This window comes from Zonotrichia albicollis, chromosome 17 (genome assembly GCF_047830755.1).
Source record: "Zonotrichia albicollis isolate bZonAlb1 chromosome 17, bZonAlb1.hap1, whole genome shotgun sequence".
NCBI classification, from domain to species: domain Eukaryota; kingdom Metazoa; phylum Chordata; class Aves; order Passeriformes; family Passerellidae; genus Zonotrichia; species Zonotrichia albicollis.
In genome coordinates, this window is record NC_133835.1 from 15744524 (window position 1) to 15763197 (window position 18674).

At 37.7% G+C, this 18674-nt stretch overlaps 2 protein-coding genes across 6 annotated transcripts in view; one reads left to right on the forward strand and one right to left on the reverse strand.

Moving 5' to 3' along the window:
• Positions 1 to 7311, reverse strand: part of LOC141731120 (uncharacterized) — a 51065-nt gene extending 43754 nt beyond the window's left edge. The window contains exons 1-4 of the mRNA XM_074553877.1: positions 7299 to 7311; positions 7165 to 7195; positions 5105 to 5198; positions 4240 to 4920 (exon numbers count right to left, since the gene is read on the reverse strand). Coding sequence (XP_074409978.1) covers positions 4240 to 4920; positions 5105 to 5198; positions 7165 to 7195; positions 7299 to 7311 — 819 coding nt within the window. The remainder of the gene's footprint in view (positions 1 to 4239; positions 4921 to 5104; positions 5199 to 7164; positions 7196 to 7298) is intronic.
• SULF2 (sulfatase 2) overlaps positions 4610 to 18674 on the forward strand; it is an 88986-nt gene continuing 74921 nt past the window's right edge. Inside the window, exons 1-2 of one of the 5 annotated variants that reach the window (XM_026796439.2) lie at positions 4610 to 4750; positions 5068 to 5192. The gene's annotated coding sequence lies outside the window, so the exon portion shown is untranslated. Of the gene's footprint in view, positions 4751 to 4777; positions 5016 to 5067; positions 5193 to 18674 lie in introns of those variants that run through there. The other 4 variants (XM_014270601.3, XM_014270597.3, XM_074553902.1 and 1 more) reach the window with 4 other exon arrangements.

The window sequence follows — 18674 nt, forward strand, 5'->3', positions numbered from 1 at the left end:
TGGGTTTACACAGACTTGGAATCTAATGGACAACTATCTTACCGGCTGAAGTTTAGACGCCTATTTCCTTAAGTACTTCTTGTTGTTATTGTTACTTTTCTGTTTTTCCCCTTCCTCTTACAGATACAGTTTGACAGCAGAAGACATGGCCCTGTGGGGTAGGAGCTTAACATTCCACTTACCATCTGCTGGCATCAGCAGTTAGCACTGTCCCTCCATGGTTTTGCTTGCTCACTAGTGTCAGCAGCTAAATGACATTTCAACTGGTTTCAGTTCTGCAGCTTCCGAGATAAATTTGTTTGTTTAGGTAAATATGCTACACTACCTAATTCTGAGCTAGGTCTTGCCACATTTGAAATAGCACATTCATTTTCATAACAGCTCCTGAGTCATCACTGGCACATAACCAAAAAAAAAAAAAAAATCCTAGCTTTTGACACTTTATAAAAAGTGGCAACATTGCCACAGACCTGTTTTGCTGTTTTGCCTTTATAACAAAGCAACTTCTTTATGACTGAGGCTCCAAGGTATGTTTCTGAGTAGTTTCTTCAGTCCCAGGTTGGTTTTTTTTTTCCCACTGGGAACTTAACATACAGAAAAAAGGAAAAGCAGTACGTGGGTTAAAATTCAAACTTTGTTTTTGCACTCACATGGTGAGTTCCCCTTGTATGGTTTTAGCTGGTTCACTTCAGAAAACAGCCTGCTTCAAGACCTGGAACTAAATCCATGGTTCAAGTCTGCACTATTTGCATCTTAGGGTTTGCTTTTATCTTCACACAAGTATTTAACTACTGATGCTATTAATGTAAATTGATATATCTTTATTTGGAAAAGTTGGCAACAACAATCAGATTTGTTGGATTGATTTAAGGTTAATGGATCTTCCAAGACATTAGGGATTAAAAAAAAAAGACTGCAACAGCTAGTGTATACCAATATTTTTAACTCTGCTGAAAGCATCACCCTAATAGATTACATTTCACTCAGCTTTGCATAAAGAAAAGATGGGGAAAGAAAATTACAGTGTAACTATATGCAACATGAACACAACCATAAAAACAAAATTCTTAGGGGAAAACTGTAACATGGGAATGGCAAGAGATGGTGTTTCCTAGGCTTATTGCATTAATGAACACCTACTGAAATGGAAAACACATCAAAATAGTTTTTGAATAGTTTCCTTGGCAGTACGAGAACCTCATGTCCTTGAACTCCCATAATTAGGCACCACAATAATGTTTCATGAAGAAAACCATGCTTTTCAGGGATACAGTGTTTTTCATCATGAATTCTGCGGAAACCTGTTCATTCTCCATTTTGGGTCTCCTGAACTATAATTGCTTGCAGCTTTACCTTTGCATGTAATATTAATGCACTGCTTAACCAATGAAAGAAAGGCTTATTCTCTAAATAACTTTCACAAAGGACCTTTGATGATTTTAAGATGTTTACTATATTTGACAAAAACACTGCCTAGGTTCTAAACCTTATTTTACACTCTATAGACTGCCAAATATCTGCTGCTTAGAATGAAACAGGAGAAAATGCTGTTATCTTAGAATGATAGAATGGTTTGTGTTGTAAGGAACTTGATAGATCATTTAGTTCCAGCCCCTCTGGCATGGGCAAGGACATCTTCCAGATTGCTTAAAATCCTCATCGAGCCAGGCCTTGAACACTTCCAGGGATGGGATATTCACGGCTTCTCTGGGTAACCTGCCCCAGTGCCTCACCTCCCACAGAGGGAAGAATTTCTTCCTAATATGGATCTAACCCTGCCCTCTGTCAGTGGAAAGCCATTACCCCTTGTCCTGTTACTCCAGCCTGCTGTCCAAGGTCACTCTCCAGCTCTCTTGGAGTCCTTTAAGCAGTGGAAGGGTCACTAAAATTACCCAGGAGCCTTCCCTTCTCCAGGCTGAACACTCCCAGGTCTCCCAGTCTGTCTCCAGAGGGTCTTCAGGTCCTCCCTCTCCTTGCATTGGGAACCTCAGAGCTGGATGCAGTACTCCAGGTGAAATCCCATAGGAGCAGTGGAGGAGGAGAATCATATCCCTTGACCTGCTGGTCACCCAGCTTTTGGTGCAGCCCGGGATTCAGCTGGCTTTCTGGGCCGCAGCACATATTGCCACATGTTATGATGCACAATGACTGGATGCCTATATTCAAAGATCTTAATTACTAGTTATATTTTTATAGATAGATAAATTCACAAAATACTGTTACTTATAAAGTGCCCTTCTTCAAATATGACTATCCTAGATCTCACAGATGAAAGAACGATACACAGGCAAGTTCAGCAAACTACCCAAGGTCACATTCCAAGATAGAACAAAGTAAAAATACAGAAGAAAACCCCTAAATTGATCTTGCTCTATTAACGTCCATAACACATATGCACGGTAAATGCATGCAAAACTCGTCATATTCTTAATCCATACCAAAGGTAATAAAAGGGTAATTAGCAAGCAGAAAGAACACATATTTTTAAAAAGTAAGCAACTGCCTTTGCTCTAGTCATTTTGTAAATTAAACCACTTAAAATAGAAATATTACTTTGAGACTTAAGACATAAGGTTTTATGCTTACCAGCATTGTTTATTGTAGCAATGGACTGAGACAGACTTACCTGCCTAGGCTTATAGATTTTGCCAAGATTTTTTGTGCACTTAAACAAGTTATTTGTATTTTCACTGTTTCAGAGGTCAGATGTGTGCCTATGTGTAGTTTTATTTGCAACCATCCTTTGTCTTTCATATATGACAGCATGCTCTTCACTCAAGTGAAGAGCAATTTTTCATGTGTGTATTTGATACCTAGGTCAATTTGTTTAAGCTGTTAGAAGGAATTTCTATATATTAATAAAATCAATAATAACGTTCTTGAAGTAGTAAGACTAAACCTCGCATTAATGTTAAATACAATATCTCACAAAATTATTATGCTCAGTCTTGATTAGAATATATATGGGAATAACTTAAGCTTGAGAACAGCTTTGTAAGATTAAAGGATGATTCACTAGTCAATCTATCATTCTGTTAATTATAACTATATAGAAATTGTTCCTTAAAAATATCTTATAATGACAAATCATCCCTTCAGATTTAGAGGCATTACACATGCATATTGAGGACAAAATTTCATCCATTTGGAGTCTCACAAGAAAGATTGCAATTACCTAATTTTGTGTACTTTTTAGAGTTTTTTTGTAATAATAAGATAAAGCTCAGCTATGTTGAGCCCCTTTAATGCAAAGATATGACTTAGTGGGCAAGAAATAGATCCCATATTTGAAAGTGTCTATTTGGAGTCTATTGAACCACTTACAAGCCATGTCACAACAGCATTAGGATAAAATACAACTGGTTCTCTTGCAGAAATATTTTTTTTAATAAGCAAAGGGCCCATGATTAATTTAATTGCAAGATTAGCCATCTTATTTTGACCCTTCGACATTCAGCCCATTATAAAATTGACTATATGTCAAATCCTCAAGTCCTTCAAATTGTGTCTGGTCCATATTTCAGTTTTAAATCCATAATTTGACACTGTTCTGGTGAGATATAAGAATCCAACAGTTTCAAAAAATGAACAAAAAAAAATAATTAGAACTTGTGTTCACCCATGAAAGAAATGCACTTTTTTTCCTTTACACAGCATGAATCTCAAGATTATTATCTTAAGTTATTGAAAGTTGAGAGAAATTTGCATATTTTTCCTGACATGACTTCCTAAAAATATTACTCTAGAACCTGTTCGAATAAAGCTAGTGTCTTAGTCCCTGGATTTTCTCTGCAGAATAGACAGGAAACATAGGCACTTGGTTAAAAAACATAATCAGAGAGGTCTGCAACAAGGAAACTATTAATACAAAAAGAGAAGTAAAACAAGAACTATTGCTCTGCTTTGGTGAAATTTTGTCACTGGTGCTGTAAGTATCTCAACTACTGTTGCCTGGGGTGAAGACCTAAAATAAAGGACTGTGTAGATAGACTGTTATCATGTTTGTGGGAAAACTCTCCGACTGGGAACGTGAAAGGCTAAAACTCAAACCCGTTAAATAGTGAAAGAGACTTGAGTCTTTTGGGAGAGCTTGATCACAAGAAACGTCTAAATCTAAAAACAGACAGATTTTAGCAGGATGAGACACATTTCTCCGTGCAGCATTCCATGTGGAGAATTCCTGTTATTAGGTGGGAAGCGCAAAAATTTTATCAGGCCGGGATTTTATCGCCTACACACCTGAGGAGGATCAGTCCCACATGAAGCTTTTGCTCCCTGGCATCCCCGATCCTCTCGCTGCCTCACCTGGCACTCGTGAGGCGGCTCTCCGGGCGGGCGCCGAGCGCGCTGTGAGGGGAGCCGAACGCTGAGCGAGAAGCGGCAGCCGTGGGGCGGGGCGATTCCTGGGGGGCGACAAGGAGGCGGAGCTCGGCCCCAGCCCCCGAGCCGCACGGGGCGAAGAGCTCCTTGCAGGGGCCGCGGGCTCCCTGCAGGCTTGCCCCTCCTTGGCTGCGCTTGGGCGGCAGCCCCGGCAAGGGGCCGGGGGAGGCGCCTCGCAACAGATGGTTCAAGCCGGCTCCTGGCGCGGCCCGCATTGGCCAGCGACGCGGGAAAGGGCGGGCGGGCGCGCCGCAGTGGTGGCTCCGCGGCGGGGGCGCAGCGCTCACAGCCTAGATCTCTTGCCTCCCGCCAGGCTGCCGAGATCACCTCCGCTGCGGAGCGTTGGTCGCCTCTCACGGCTCCAGCACCTGTGAGTGTCCGCCTGGCGAGGCTGCGAGTGGCGCCGCATCCGCTGGCAGCCGGCCAGGGCCCCCGGGGCCGCTCCTGCGGCGGGCGGGAGGCCCGGAGGGCGCGAGGCCCGGAGGGCGCGGCTGCCGCCCGCGCCTGGGGCTGGGAGCCGCAGCCGCCGCCTCCTCCAGTCTAACCGGTGCGCTGGGGAAACGGGGAGAGGCTGGGGGGATTCTCCCCCGGGTGGGAGACGGAATCCATGCCGGGGGAATTCTTATCACCGATAGGTGAGGGGAACCGCTGCTCCCTCTTCCCTCTCCTCCTTTCCCTGTATTTCAGCTTCACCCATGCAGAGCCGCTTGTAGTGAGTGATTACCGGGTTTCGGTCCTCGGCGCTCCGTGGAGAGTGGGGGGCCGGACTGTCAGGTGGGGAGCTGAGATGCCGGGGAAGTGACTTGCCCAAGGTCAGTCTGTGAGACAGTGGCAAATAACGTCCTGTACTAAAAACTTCTGATTTCTAGCCTTGTGCTGGGGTGTTCAACAACCCTGCAAGGCACCAGGCATAAATCTGGCTGTAGGACTATTTTTTTTCTCAGAGTTTTTTTGTTTATTTGTGTTTGGGGTTTTTTGTTTTGGTTTTTTTTGGTTGATGTTGTTAGTTTGTTTTAAAATCATGTATGGCTGTTAAAGCATGCAGAGGTGCAGCATCTGTGTCATCTCCTTTGTTTTCTCCAACCTTCAGAAATGTAAATGGATGCATAAGTGATTATGCTTTTCTGTGACTAATGTTAAACTTAGTAGGAAATTACTGGTAAAAAAACACCATGTTTTTTTCCAAAACTTTTACCATGGCAATAAATTGGTTTTTTTTGGTTTTTTTTCCTATTAATAGTGAATGTCTTCTTATACCATCTGAGAGTTGTTGTGAAAAGCCTTTAAATTGGTTAAGTGGAAGATGCATTCCAAAATTAATCTGCAGCGCAATAGCGTTTATTCTCAGTGCATGTAAGATATAAGGCATGGCAGGCCGTGCTTTTAGAACTTATGCACTAGAGTATAAAGTGGTTGAGTTCTCTGAAGGATGCAACTGGAGTGTTTGTTTTTGTCCTAGCTATGTACATAGCAATTCTCTTTCCTTCTCTCTCTCCTCTCCAAGAATAATTTCAATGAGTTTGCACAAAAATATTCTGCAGCTTATCCCCACTAATGTTTAGTATTTCTTTTGAATTTCCCATTATGTGAAAATAAAACTGACACCTATGAGCATATATTTTAAAGTATTATTAGAGTAGTCAGAGTCAATCCTTTTTATAGACTTTAACTAATCCTTGCATTTCATAAAATTATCTAAAGCAGTGAAACTGAAAAGTTTAAATGTGCTGTTCAAAAGCTAAACTGTCCTTGCTACCATCTCAGTTTACCTTAGCTGCTCCTCTTGTTTTTTTTGGAGGTGGGGTGGGAGGGTAGGGAAATGGAACATGAGAGAAGTTAAATGCGCAAAATGTTAGTGTAAATAGGACAGCTTTATTTTTAATCTCTGTTAGGAGTTAGGTGAACTCTACACTCTTCAACGCAAATCATGGAATTGAAGGCCAGGTTTCCAGTATCACAGGGTTCCCCTAGTGTGGATATTTTGTCATTTGCATTTGGAGGGGTTTGTAGGTGTTTGTTTTAGTCTCATTCAGAAAATAGAGTGTTGGTCTCAAATACTTTACTGGATTTTTTTTTTTTCCCCTGGACTTGGATATTTGAAAAAAAAAAAAGACACTTTTAATTGTGCTTGTGTTTTGGCTATATATTATTTGATGGGCTTTTTTGTTTTCTCTTTTTTTTTTTCTTCAATAGATTCTTTGCAAGAAGTCTTATTTTGGGTAATTTCTAGCTGAAAGCGTTTGTCTGTACTGCATAAACTAATTTGATTTGTTTCCCCTTTCATTACTAGCTTCTCCATAATTTCTTCTAAATGGATAGGAAAATGTCTGTAGTTTTTTTTTACCTAAGTAGCTGATATTATTTCATTAAACAAAATGTTAAGTTGTAACGGATGATGTTTTGCTCTGGCTATGTTTTGTTTTTAAGAAAGTCTATGTATTTCACTATCGTGACTTCCTCTTGAGCATTTCTGTTATAAGGATCTCAGGTTGGAAGAGTTATGGTTGCTTATCTACAAACGGTAATTCAAACAGACTTGGTGATATCACATTTGCAAATATAACTGATTTATAAATGAGTAAGCGCCTTCTGTGTTGTAAGAGAGCAGGTGATAGAATAAAGCAAACACTTTTGCTATGTAATAGAAATATGTATTTTTGCGATGCTAGATTTAATATCTAATGTCAAAAAAACTCTACAACTTGGTGCAAATTTATATTTTACCTTTCCTTCAAAATTGTTTTTAGAAGTAATTAATTTGAAAGACAGATATCTCTAACTTACTTGTAGGTACTTGCTACATCTTCTCTACGGACTAGAGAGCATAAAGTGCTGTAAAATTATTAAAAGATTTTTAAAACAGTTGTAACTCCTCAGCGAAGCACAGTATTTTTTTCACTTTTTTCCTCTTAACATACTTCCTTCCGCCATCGGAAGATGTTGTCTTACTGTGAAATTTAGAACTGAGTGAAAGTATGATAAAGAACTTCTACAAGCACATCAAAGAATCTTGGTTAAAGATTTCAGTGAGATCATACTGCTGGGTAGAATACTCCATGCCTTTGCCAATTTTCGTCAAGAGTGGATAAAACCTGCCTTTTTATTGCAGTATTCTTGACAGAATATGTTCTCATTTTTTTATCAGTATGCTGGGTTAGTTTTTCAGGCTGGAGTGGACATAATAGAGAATGACATATAGGCTTACATTTTTGAGAATATCTTGAGTTTAATCTAGTACAAACCATGATTTAATTTGAAACCTGACAAGCTTAATGAGTGAGATTTACTTTGTCTTTTTTTGTTTGTTTGGGTATTTTTTGGGTATTTTTTGTGTGTGTTTTTTTGGCTTTTTTTTTGGTGTTGTTTGGGGTGTTTGTTCTTTTGTTTGTTTGTTTCTTTTCCTGTTGCCCCCCACTTCCCATTTATATGAATTTCTTATACACTTGGATTTTTGTTTAACTTTTGGAAATTGTCTGAATTTCTCCATGTAGTTTGTTCCTGTTTAACTGCTTCTCCACTGCCTGTCCCCATGACCCTTCCTCACCGTTCACTTAAATGGTGTGTGGGAAGAAATTCTGAAATGATAGTACAAGTTCAATAAAGGAGGATTTCAGCTAATTAGTGGCTGACCTCTGTAGGAAGAAAAAGGATGTGTAATATTTCTAAATTCTTTAAAAATGTTATTCTACTTTTTATTTGTTCTTTTGTATTTGTGTGTGTTTTCTAGCATTAGTTCATCTTTCACAGTAAAATCAGAATAGCAGCTCTAAGTTCAGTGAATTTAAGCAGTTTGTGGAACTGAAATAAAAGTTCTGATGAGTAATCACTAGTACTGATTAGCCATATTTAATGGATTGTTGCGAGAGAGTGTCAAAATAAAGTTAATCTATCAGGCTATTAATTGTTGCTAACTTGTATATAGTATTCTGAAATGAAGGTTGCAACTTTGTGGTGATGGTAAGCAACTGTAAATATCAATATGTAAGACATGAATGGTCTGATGTATCAAGAAATGACATACGTGTTACATGAAATTTTATTGCTTCTGAAAGACGTATTCCATTTAGAAATGTGCAGCACCTTATTTCAAATTTCTGAAAGGAAAAAATTTAACTGCCTGTCTTATTTGAAGATTTTAGGCAGCAGTCATTGTGAAACACTGAAATTACTGATCCCTGAGGTAGGAAGCTCTGTAAACAGTGTAGTTGTACTGTGATCTGACAATTCCTATAATCTCTGTAATTAAGTCATTGACTATGACTCTCCAACTTAATAGATTAAATTGCCGTATATAAGAACTTGTGATTTTGAGTAGTATTTGGGAAAGGAAGATCATGCATCTAAAAGATGCTGAGTTGTGTCAGAAGCTGATGTTATTTTCAGTGTGGAAACTGAATAAGGAAAATACCTTATAGGTTTTTGGTATCTGAAAGTCCTGATCAATTGGCTTGTTATATAGATTTTCTTAGATCTGCTTATAGATTTATTATTTTTCTTTTGAATTCTGCCTTTGTGGTTGAAGTGTTAACAATGTGAAGTTCTTTATGCATCTTTATTTGCAATTACCTGCATGTTACCCCAGAGTTTCTGCCTTTCAGTGGGCAGAAAGAATACAATCAAAAATGACGGGAGTGTGTTTTAGGGTGGGTTTGCTCTCTTTTTATAATTTTAATGTAAGGATCCTAAACTTGTATATTTTACTACTGTGACTGAAATACGCAGTCTAGGAAATTGCAGCTTGCTTCTAAGGAAAGTTAAGGTGCCAAAATACTAAGAACTAAAGTTTCAATACTTCTGCAACAACAAATACTTGGTAGATGCATGATAAGAAGACTAGTACCTAATTTTTTATTTTCCTACGTATTACAGTACAGCACCATTGAAGGACTTCTTAAATAACTGGACTCCTTTGTCATCCATTCTTTACTGGAGGAAGAAGTAGTCAATGTGGAAGACTTGAGTGGTTTAGAGAAAAATGATATGTTTCTGCTCTTAAAAAGCTTTTTTCCATAGATAATATGTGCGGAGACAAATTACTTTAAAAATGTAACTTAGTTGTGCAGACGGAAGTGTGAGACAGTATGGTTGCCATCAAAGACAGCACTGCAATGTGTCTTCTACCTTCTAATTCGCTGGGTCAATCTTCATCTTTTGTAGGATATCTAGCAGTATCATGATGCAATGGTGTCTGTGATCCAGTTGGGGTCTTCCAACTGTTTCTGAGCCTAGCACACTAATGAAAGTGGAGGCATCTGTAAGAGTAGATAAATGAGTTCTAAGTAGTACATCTAAATCTCTACCTAATGATCTGTCTTTAGTCATACATGTTTGACAGTCTAACTGTAAGATTAAAGCAATCATTAGAAATTCTATTAAATTACCTTGCCTGTGATATTTGCATGGGTTATTTTTTTGGTACTGTCTGTTGGAGAGCAGACTTGCAACTAAGCAGACTTAGATACAGTACAAGATCCTGTAGGTTCTGTAGCTGTTTACACTATGATATTAATAGTGTTAAATTAGCAACATCAGCAATATTAATTGATTTTTAAATTCAGACTGTGACATTTGTTAAAATGATCATTAAACATGCAAACATCCTATGTACAGTAAAAGATCTTCGGGCCCTGACAAATGGTAAATGAGAAGATTGCAGACTGTAGAAAATGTAAATATTCTTTTGGAAGTTGTTCTATGGCAAGACAAAAATATTCCCCTCTAAGCAAAAGAGGATTCATTTTCACCTCTATAAAAAAGCTGGAAACTGATTTGCATACTTAATATGTGTGTTGGTGTCTTCCTTTCTTTCAGGCACTGCTGTTGAATTGGAATTTGTCCTGCTTTTATTAGGCAACTAGTCCAGCACTTCACTCTAGAAAAATGGTGTAGTTTCAATTTGCTCCTCTTGTAGTAGTCTTGAAAATTTTGAGACTGTCTTTTAGTTTTTAACAATTTTAGTTCACTTGTTAAGTCATTTTCCATCAGATGGCTAACTGTAATAATAACTTGCATGTTTAATTGGTGAATGCATTAACCATGGCTTTAGGGAAGGCCTTTAGGAAAAGACTTAATCTAGTTTCAGATAATCCTTGTGATTTTTACTCTTCCTGTCTCTAGTAGAGTAAGGATTTGTGGTTTCATCTTGGAGTACTAACATTGCTAGCTACAGATCATAAAAACTTCAACAATGTGATGCATTTAGAGTAGCTTATTATCTAGAACAATTTCTCAGTATATTTTATAGCTTCTGCACCAATGTTCTAAAGTGTGACTGAGTATATATTTCAGGCAGTGCCATTTATCTCATTAAAGGTACAGCTGAAGTTACTATGCTATCAAACAATAAAACTAAACTGCTTTTATCTTGTAATATGGGTGTAGTTTGCAAAGAACCAGATAGCCTTGATAGTAAGTAATTTTCAAAATTGCAAAAATAATTTTCAGATACCTCAAAATTTTTTGCCAGTTTTTGTAAGAATGAAGATGTTATAATTAAATCAATTAAAAGAACAGTTATATTAAATTTAAAAAAAAATTAAGAATTACTGGAAGCTTTAACTTTTAACTATCAAAAATATTCAGTGACTACTGTGGTGGATAAAGCTAAGTTAGTCCTTTGTTTTAATTACGTGTGTGAAAAAATTTAATGGCGACTATGTAGTAAGGAAGTTTTATACCAGAAGCAGAGAAGCTATTAACTAAATTTGAGCTCTTGATTTACATGTTAGTGTATGCTAAGCAGCTTCATCCTCATCACCTAGTGTGTAGTTAGATGCTATTCTGCATTACACTTCAGGCAGCCTCTTACAGCAAGATGGTTGGCACTGAGCACCTAACATCCATGGGAAACTGCTGTTGCAAAGTGGTTTTTATTTACAACAAACCTAAACCAAGGTCAGAATTTTCTGGTATGCTGATTATCCTTGTAAACATGTGTGCATAGCAACAAAAATTGAAATATCTTGTTGGCACTAGTGTGTAGCATATATGTTACTAATATTAATGAATGCAGTGCAGTTATGTGGTGTAGTATTAAACAATTTTTTCAGTTGTGCTTTTGAATTTAAACAAATCCCCAAATCAAACCTGAAATGAAATTTGAAAGCATCATAGAATAAGGACAATTAAATGTCTTTCAAACTTCTGGTCTCTGTTTTTAAGAAACCTGCTCTGGATTTATCTCACTGACTCAGTTAATCTCACTCTTGATCAGTCTTAATTTTTATTTTTTGGTGAGAAAAATCTCACAATTAGCAGATCAGGATTTTAAAACACTGAACTACAACATGCCAGTTTTTATACTCTTGGTTTCTGCTATTTCCTGTCCCTTTCTTATATGCTGTGAGAAAATGAACTGTCTAGTTTTGATTTATTTTGCACAACACAAACTAAACTTATTAAGTTCAAGTCAATTAAAATGAAATGTTTGAGTGTATGTCAGCTTCCCAGAAAATTGTGTTTTGTAATCCTGCACTTCACTATTCTGACAAGAATCCTGCGCTTCGCTATTTTGAAGAAATGTTTCCAGTAGAGGAATCAATCAGAAGAAATGAATCATCATTTGTGGGGAGATGGGGGTAAAGGAAAAATAATGTCATCTATAAATTAATTTACCTTTGAGTGAACTCCTGCGACCTCTAGAAAGGTTATAACCTAGAATAGACCCTGATACTGCAAAACAGTGTTCAGATTGTTTGTTGTATTCACCTTCTGTACTTTGCTGACACAGAAGGGAAGATCATCCGCTGCAGAAGTAGCTTCCTTCGAACCTTTGATCCCAGATTCTGTTCCTGTTTTACAGTAGCCTTAGGAAGAGTGTCTGATTCCTCTTGGTTAAACTTGTTTCGAGTGTTGTACTGTGTTCTGAAGGAAATAGTCCAAGTTTACTTTTTTAATTATATTGTCACTAAAGAAAGAACTGTTATACTTGTTCTGTGTTATCTTCTTTCCTTTGTTAGCATGTATTCTGTAGAAACCAGTAATAGAGAAGTTATTGTACTTCAAGTGGAAACCTCTCCAGAAGATGTCAACTATTCTTTGTAGTAGGAGCCTTAAATGGAGTTCAAAGGTGAAATTATTTACTGCAGATAGGAACTTGTTTTATTTCTAAAGTAGGATTTTATCATGTTATTACAGTAATCCTATTCATGGTGTGTAAGTTGCAAGGCTGAGCTAGAAATCACTTCAAGTACAATGCAGTTCACTGCAAATTCTTCTGATCTGTCAGACTTCTACTTGAGTACCTTGACTTTCCTTTCCTTCTTTAGAAAACCTCGTGTGACAAATTCGAAGTAGTTAGTCTCTTTAAATTACAGAAAAGGTGAGAGAGAGCGTGCCACAATAGCCACTTTCCTAGCTATGTTCGTGTTTACATAGTTGAGGGGCACACTATCCATTTCTACCTTACTGAATAGGCCAATGATGTTGCAAAATAAGGTTTCAAGACCTTATTTTGGGGTGGGTTTATAAGCAGTATTATCATGCATGTACTGAAGGTGGTGAAAACGTATTTTGAGCAATGGAGTATCTCAGTTTGTATCAGCAGAAATTGGAAAATAACTTGGTGTGTATTTTCTTGGTCTATTTAAAAAAATACCTGTTTAAGAATCTCAAAAGTAAAGGTAGTTCTGGGCCACAGCAGAATAGTAACGCCCTGGCCTAATCCAATATTCTTATTCTCACACTAAGGCAGTTACAGCCTTAGTACAATGAGCTATCAAGCTCATTGTATTCTCTTGTTGCAGCTGATAATAGGCACTTTAGCATGTAAGAAAAATACAGATGTAAAGAGGTATGATACTGAGAAGTCCCCATGGCTCAGTAAGTTCTGCAAGTTGTACTGAGTTTACATGTCACAATTAGTAACACTTGATGGAATTTCTTTGCCTATAAATGTATGTTTTCACTAAATTGAACCTGTATTACTGTTTTGACAATTTATGTTTGGATTGCACTTTGCACAAAGATTCTTGAAGCTTTCTTTTGGGTGGCAGTTTGCATTTTTGAGCTCTTTGTTGAGTATGGATCAGTAAGGTGATATGAAGAGAAGGTAACTTGAAGATGTGTGCATAACTATGATTAGAATAAGATTGTTTGGGGAAAAAAAGACAGCTGAAAAAGAGAGGAAATTCTTAGAAAAATGGCAGGTTGAGAGATAACATTTCCAATGAAAGAAAACAATGATTCTCTGTGGCTTAGTTTTATAAAACCAGTAAGACTCGTTAATTTAAAACTATATTCTAAGTCCCATGTAACCTTTGTATTCAGAAGCAGCAGCATTTAGAATTGCTTATCTGATGACCTCTGAATGTGTTTGGTATATTATGAAGGTTATTGTGTTAAGTTGGAATGTGATGAGGATTTCTTTGACTCTTAGTAGGCCTAGAACTGAGGCACTTAATAAACTAATTTCCCAGGAAGCCTTTTATGGGTTGATTTATTACTATATTGTAAAAAGATGTCTCGGGAGTGTAATAACATTTAGCTGACTATAAATTTTAGATGTTACTGAATATTCCACATCATCTGTTGGAGGATGGGGGGAGAACAAATTCCAAACAATAACACTAAAGCATATGGTGTGGAAACCATATTGTATTGGGGGATTGTAGCAGCAAGGGGGTTTAGACAGTGGAAGTTGCTACCTATTTCCCAAAAAGCATCTCCTGTGGAAAAGCTGCCTAGGTAGGCATTCAGGCAAAGCAGTCTAGTCCACACACCACACTCACCACAGCTGGCTCAGCAAAGAGAGGCAGAAGGGCCTTTTGTATGATAAGTTCCAGCAAAGGTTTGTTCCAGCATGCCGAAAGGGAATCAGGAACAAAAGACCTGGCTGTGCGTTGTGCGCAAGGTTGAGTACGGGTCAGGGGCCAGTGATCTGAGGGCATGGGGGCGGCACCAAGGGCAGGGCAAAGGGCATTGGCCTACAGGGAAGACACGGCCGGCCACCAGGGATATCACAGCCAATGAGGAAACGGGAAGGAGTAACCACGAGACGTAGGAACGTACAGGGAACGTGAACTGGGGTGGATCGCAGTGTGGCAGGTTCCGTGGGGAAATCTTGTCTTTCAGCCCAGGTGGTGACTCTATGGTATATTCTTCTAGGGCAAGGCCCTGGGGATTTCCCTGAAGGGTTCAAAGAATTCCACAGGGGATGATTTGCTTGGTGATTCTTCTGATGTCTAAATGCTATTACGTTTTACATCATCTGCTCTAAAACCTTGTGCTGCAGAAATTGTATGTTCATGTGATTATGAAGCTAGACTGAATAGTACTATGGAATGGTGTTTTGTTAAAGGCTGATTTATTATTTTTTTTTAAATTCTGGTCTTGATGCAAGTTTTGGCAAGAGAACTCATGAGCCATATTTCTGTAGCTCTGCATGAAGTGAAGAAAAGCTTTAGGTTTGTAAGTTACTAATGCAGGTGTTAGATGTCTCTGAATTCTAGGTGAGCTACACACTTGTAATAAAAATTTTACTACAGAGTATTAAAGATCTCAAAGTGCTTGCTTAAATCTATTTATTGTTTTATTCTGTCTAATCTTGTTTCAAGGCCTTAAGATCAATCTACTTAAAAAAAGTAAATTGACCCCTCTGGCTTGAAATACATTCTATAGGATTCTTGATAATTTATGCAGTCTTTCAAAATCCTCTTCTTTAGGGCAGACTGATGCATATCTGTGGGGTACTAACAGGTTCTAAATGTTTATTCAGTATTACCAATTCTTGCAGCATTTGGGCTATTGGGCTTCTCACGTTAGAGCTGCTGAGGTATGTTGTTTATAAGCGACTGTATTGAGACTAAATACTTATATGATGTTATTTGGGTGCTGATCAAACTCATTAAAGCCTAATGTTTTGGGTTTTTTCTTAACCCACATGACTTTTTTTTTAGATTTGTGTCTTGACTACTTTCTTGCCAACCTTGTTTTGGAGGAAAACCTTTGATGTTTAATATTCAGTATTTGTGCATGTATTTGAATACTTAGATTCAGAACCATTTAAGTTGTATGCATGTGTGTGTAGATGCTGTATTTCAATTCATCAAAATAATGTGACATCAGTTAAAAGTGGTATGAATCATGACAGACATGGTGCCCTGGTATCTAAGATACATCAGCATGCTGATAAGTTACGTGCTTTCCTGCTGTGAGAACTGGTTGCTGTATTTGATTCTTTAGCCGAATACAAACTAAATTAAATCTGCAGTGACCTATATTGTGCTATAGCTAATGACCCAGTTAACCTCTGGTTAATTTTCTGTCTCCTGGTGTCCTGGGAACAGGGGCATGTTTATTTCAGTAACCACAAACCTTTAGAAATGTGTCATTGGCATTTATCATTCCAGAGCTCTGTGTTTTAACAGAAATTAGCTAATGGGCCATGGGGGTCTGCAGAAGTTTTAGAATGCCAATGAGGAGCTTTCTTTCACTTTTCTTCCCCTCTGATTTACATGACTAAGCTTTTAGCTTTTCTTGATTTTGTTTTTGTTTCTTGAGTATTGATCTGTCTCCTGTGGAGGAAACAAACTATTTGCTTAAAGTGCAGGAGGACATTACTACTGGCAGCCTCCCAGGAACTCCCCTCTTTTTCATGCTTTAAATTAAGCTACAGCCAGTACAGATGTTGTTAGGGAAGTTTGCAGCTGATGCAATTATATTATTGAATGGATGTGTTATGCAAATAAATCTGAATATAACCATAAAATAATAATGAAGATCTTGTCTGAGGGTAGATCTGAGTACAGCTTTTCTGATGTAAATGAGATTCTCTGGCACCTGGGTGGGCTCATCCATGAAGTATATGTTCTTTTTAAGGAAGTGAAGTTATACAATAATCAACTAAAAAACGTGGAATTGTTATTCACACCCATTCATAGTAGCAGTTCATACTATATATGTCACAGATCTGTTAAGTAATGTATAATTCAAAACAACCTGAGCATTTTCTGACAATTAGAACATCGAGTGCTTACAGGGTCAAGCCTTGAAAAACAGCTGTTCTAGATCCAGTCCTTTCTGTGCTGCCTGTTCCTTGAAGTGTTTAGCAGAAATTTCTTTTGGAGATAAAATCCTTACTTATTTCTTGCTTTACCTGTGGCAGCAGCAAGAACAGCTAGAAACAACTTCTTGAATGCTCTGCAGAAAACAGACAAACACTTCTGCAGCAATCCTGAGTCCTTTGTTGTCCGTGTAGAGAAATGGGTTTGGCAGGGGAACGTGGAACTTTGGCTGTCACGGGACACTTGTTCAGACACTTGTTTTGTTTTGGGACTTTTAATGGCATAAGAATCACTTCTTGATGATCATATGTTACAAATGTGCAATATCTAGAGGGACAGGAGAAATTTTTATTAACAGATTCTTGGGAACTTTCTCTGTTCAGTCAGGTGGCTTCGAGCACCACACCAAATAAGCAGTGTCTTTGCACAGTGTATGCCATGGATATGTTCTGCAATTTTGCTCGAGATCATCTATCTACCTGCACCAGCTGGAAAGAAATGGCATACCCTTTTATCTGTCCTCATTTCCTTGTTACCTGTAAAACAAATTGAACATAATAAAAACATTTAACCTGAGACAGGACTGTACAAGTGGTATCGCTTGCTGTGAAACCACTGCCATCTAGATGGGACTTAGCATATATCCTACCTGGTGGTTAAACTGATTTTTTTCCTCTATTTTAAGGGCGTGTACGTAAAAGATCCACCACGCTGAATCCTACTGGGCACTGCAGCCCCTCTCCTTTTCATAAAGGTGATAAAAAGAGTGAATCTGTAGAAATAATATGAAGTTGTGGTTTCTTATGTTGTTACAATGTGGCTTTGTGCCTAAACTTAAATGATGAAAATGTGTCCTGTATTTTCTTGGGATATATTTGGGGTTTTTGTGTTTTTTTTTGTTTTGTTTTGTTTTGTTTTGTGTGGGTTTTTTTGTTTTTGTTTTTTTTTTTTTTTTCTTATGGCAGCAGAAGATGTAGAATATCAGCCTCTGTCTTGTTTTGGTTTTCTTGAAAATTAAGTTGAAACAAAAGGAATTTTAAATTGTGAGATATTAAATCCCTCTCTCTTTACTGACTGCAGCATCTTGAAAATGAGAACTTTTTCTGTCAGTCATCTGAGAGTACAGGGAGTTCTGTGTATAAAGGCAGTTAAAGTGCTCCACAGCTTAGTCCCTGGTCTTTCTTTTTATGAGCTTATTCTGTCAGGGTCTGTTAGTTTTGGTATTGTTAGCTGTTTAACAGGATTTCAGATTTGATGGTGGTCTCCATGGGTCCTTTCCCTATTTCAACTCTGAGTAGTCCTACTGCTAGAGGAAAAAACCAGCTGTGACTGAGAAGATTGGAATTACACACAGTGTAATTCCTTTATTCATAAATTTATAAGGGAATTGCTTTTCTTGGTTAGTGGTTGAAAAAAAACAGATTGCAAACTTTTAAAAAGGCTTGGGAGTATGCTTTTCATATGTTTCAAATGCTGAGCTCAGTGATATCCCTTGTGATTAAAAAGAAATCAATGAGAGAAGTTATTCCTGTATAGATATATCTGATGTTTCTATTAATTTGTACAAATGTGCAGTTGCTGCTATTAAGCCAAGAACAACTTTTTCAGATCGAAGGCTGAACCTTAATTCCTTCAAGACCATGTAAGAAAAATATACTGTGTTCTGGTTAATGTTCTCATGTGGTATGTGTTCAGGTTAAGTTTTGTGAGTAACAGTAATTTTGCCCTCTTGTTGATGGGGCAGTCTGATGTCATGCATTCATTTATCACAAGTAATTTCTGAGTACCTCACAATGCAATGAACTGTGATTAACTTTTTAAGGTGGAAGTAGGGAAGCATGAGAATGACAGAAAAAGGAAAATGTTAGAACATATTTCTGAAATAGTATTTCAGAAATTCTCTCCACTGAATATGACTCTCATTGCATGTACATTAGCAAAAAGGGGAAAAAAATTGTTTTGAATTATCATCAAAGATTTCATATACTACTTGATGAATATCATAATAAATAATATCTCTATCTGTTTATAGAAAAGAAATTCTCTCTGTAATTCTCTCTCTCTCAGTTACCTAACTGAACTTGTCAGAGACTCCGCTCTTGTTTGATTTCTTTCTTCAGTGCACTTTGACACTTGCGGGAAGGTTAATTGCCACTGCCTACATTGTGGGCACTTGAGGGCACTTTAGATACTACTGCTGTTTGTCACAAAGGACTGAAAATACTTTGCATAAATATTCTGTAATATAGGAATGGTGTGAAGAAGCTCATCTCCAATATTTGTGCTTGAAAG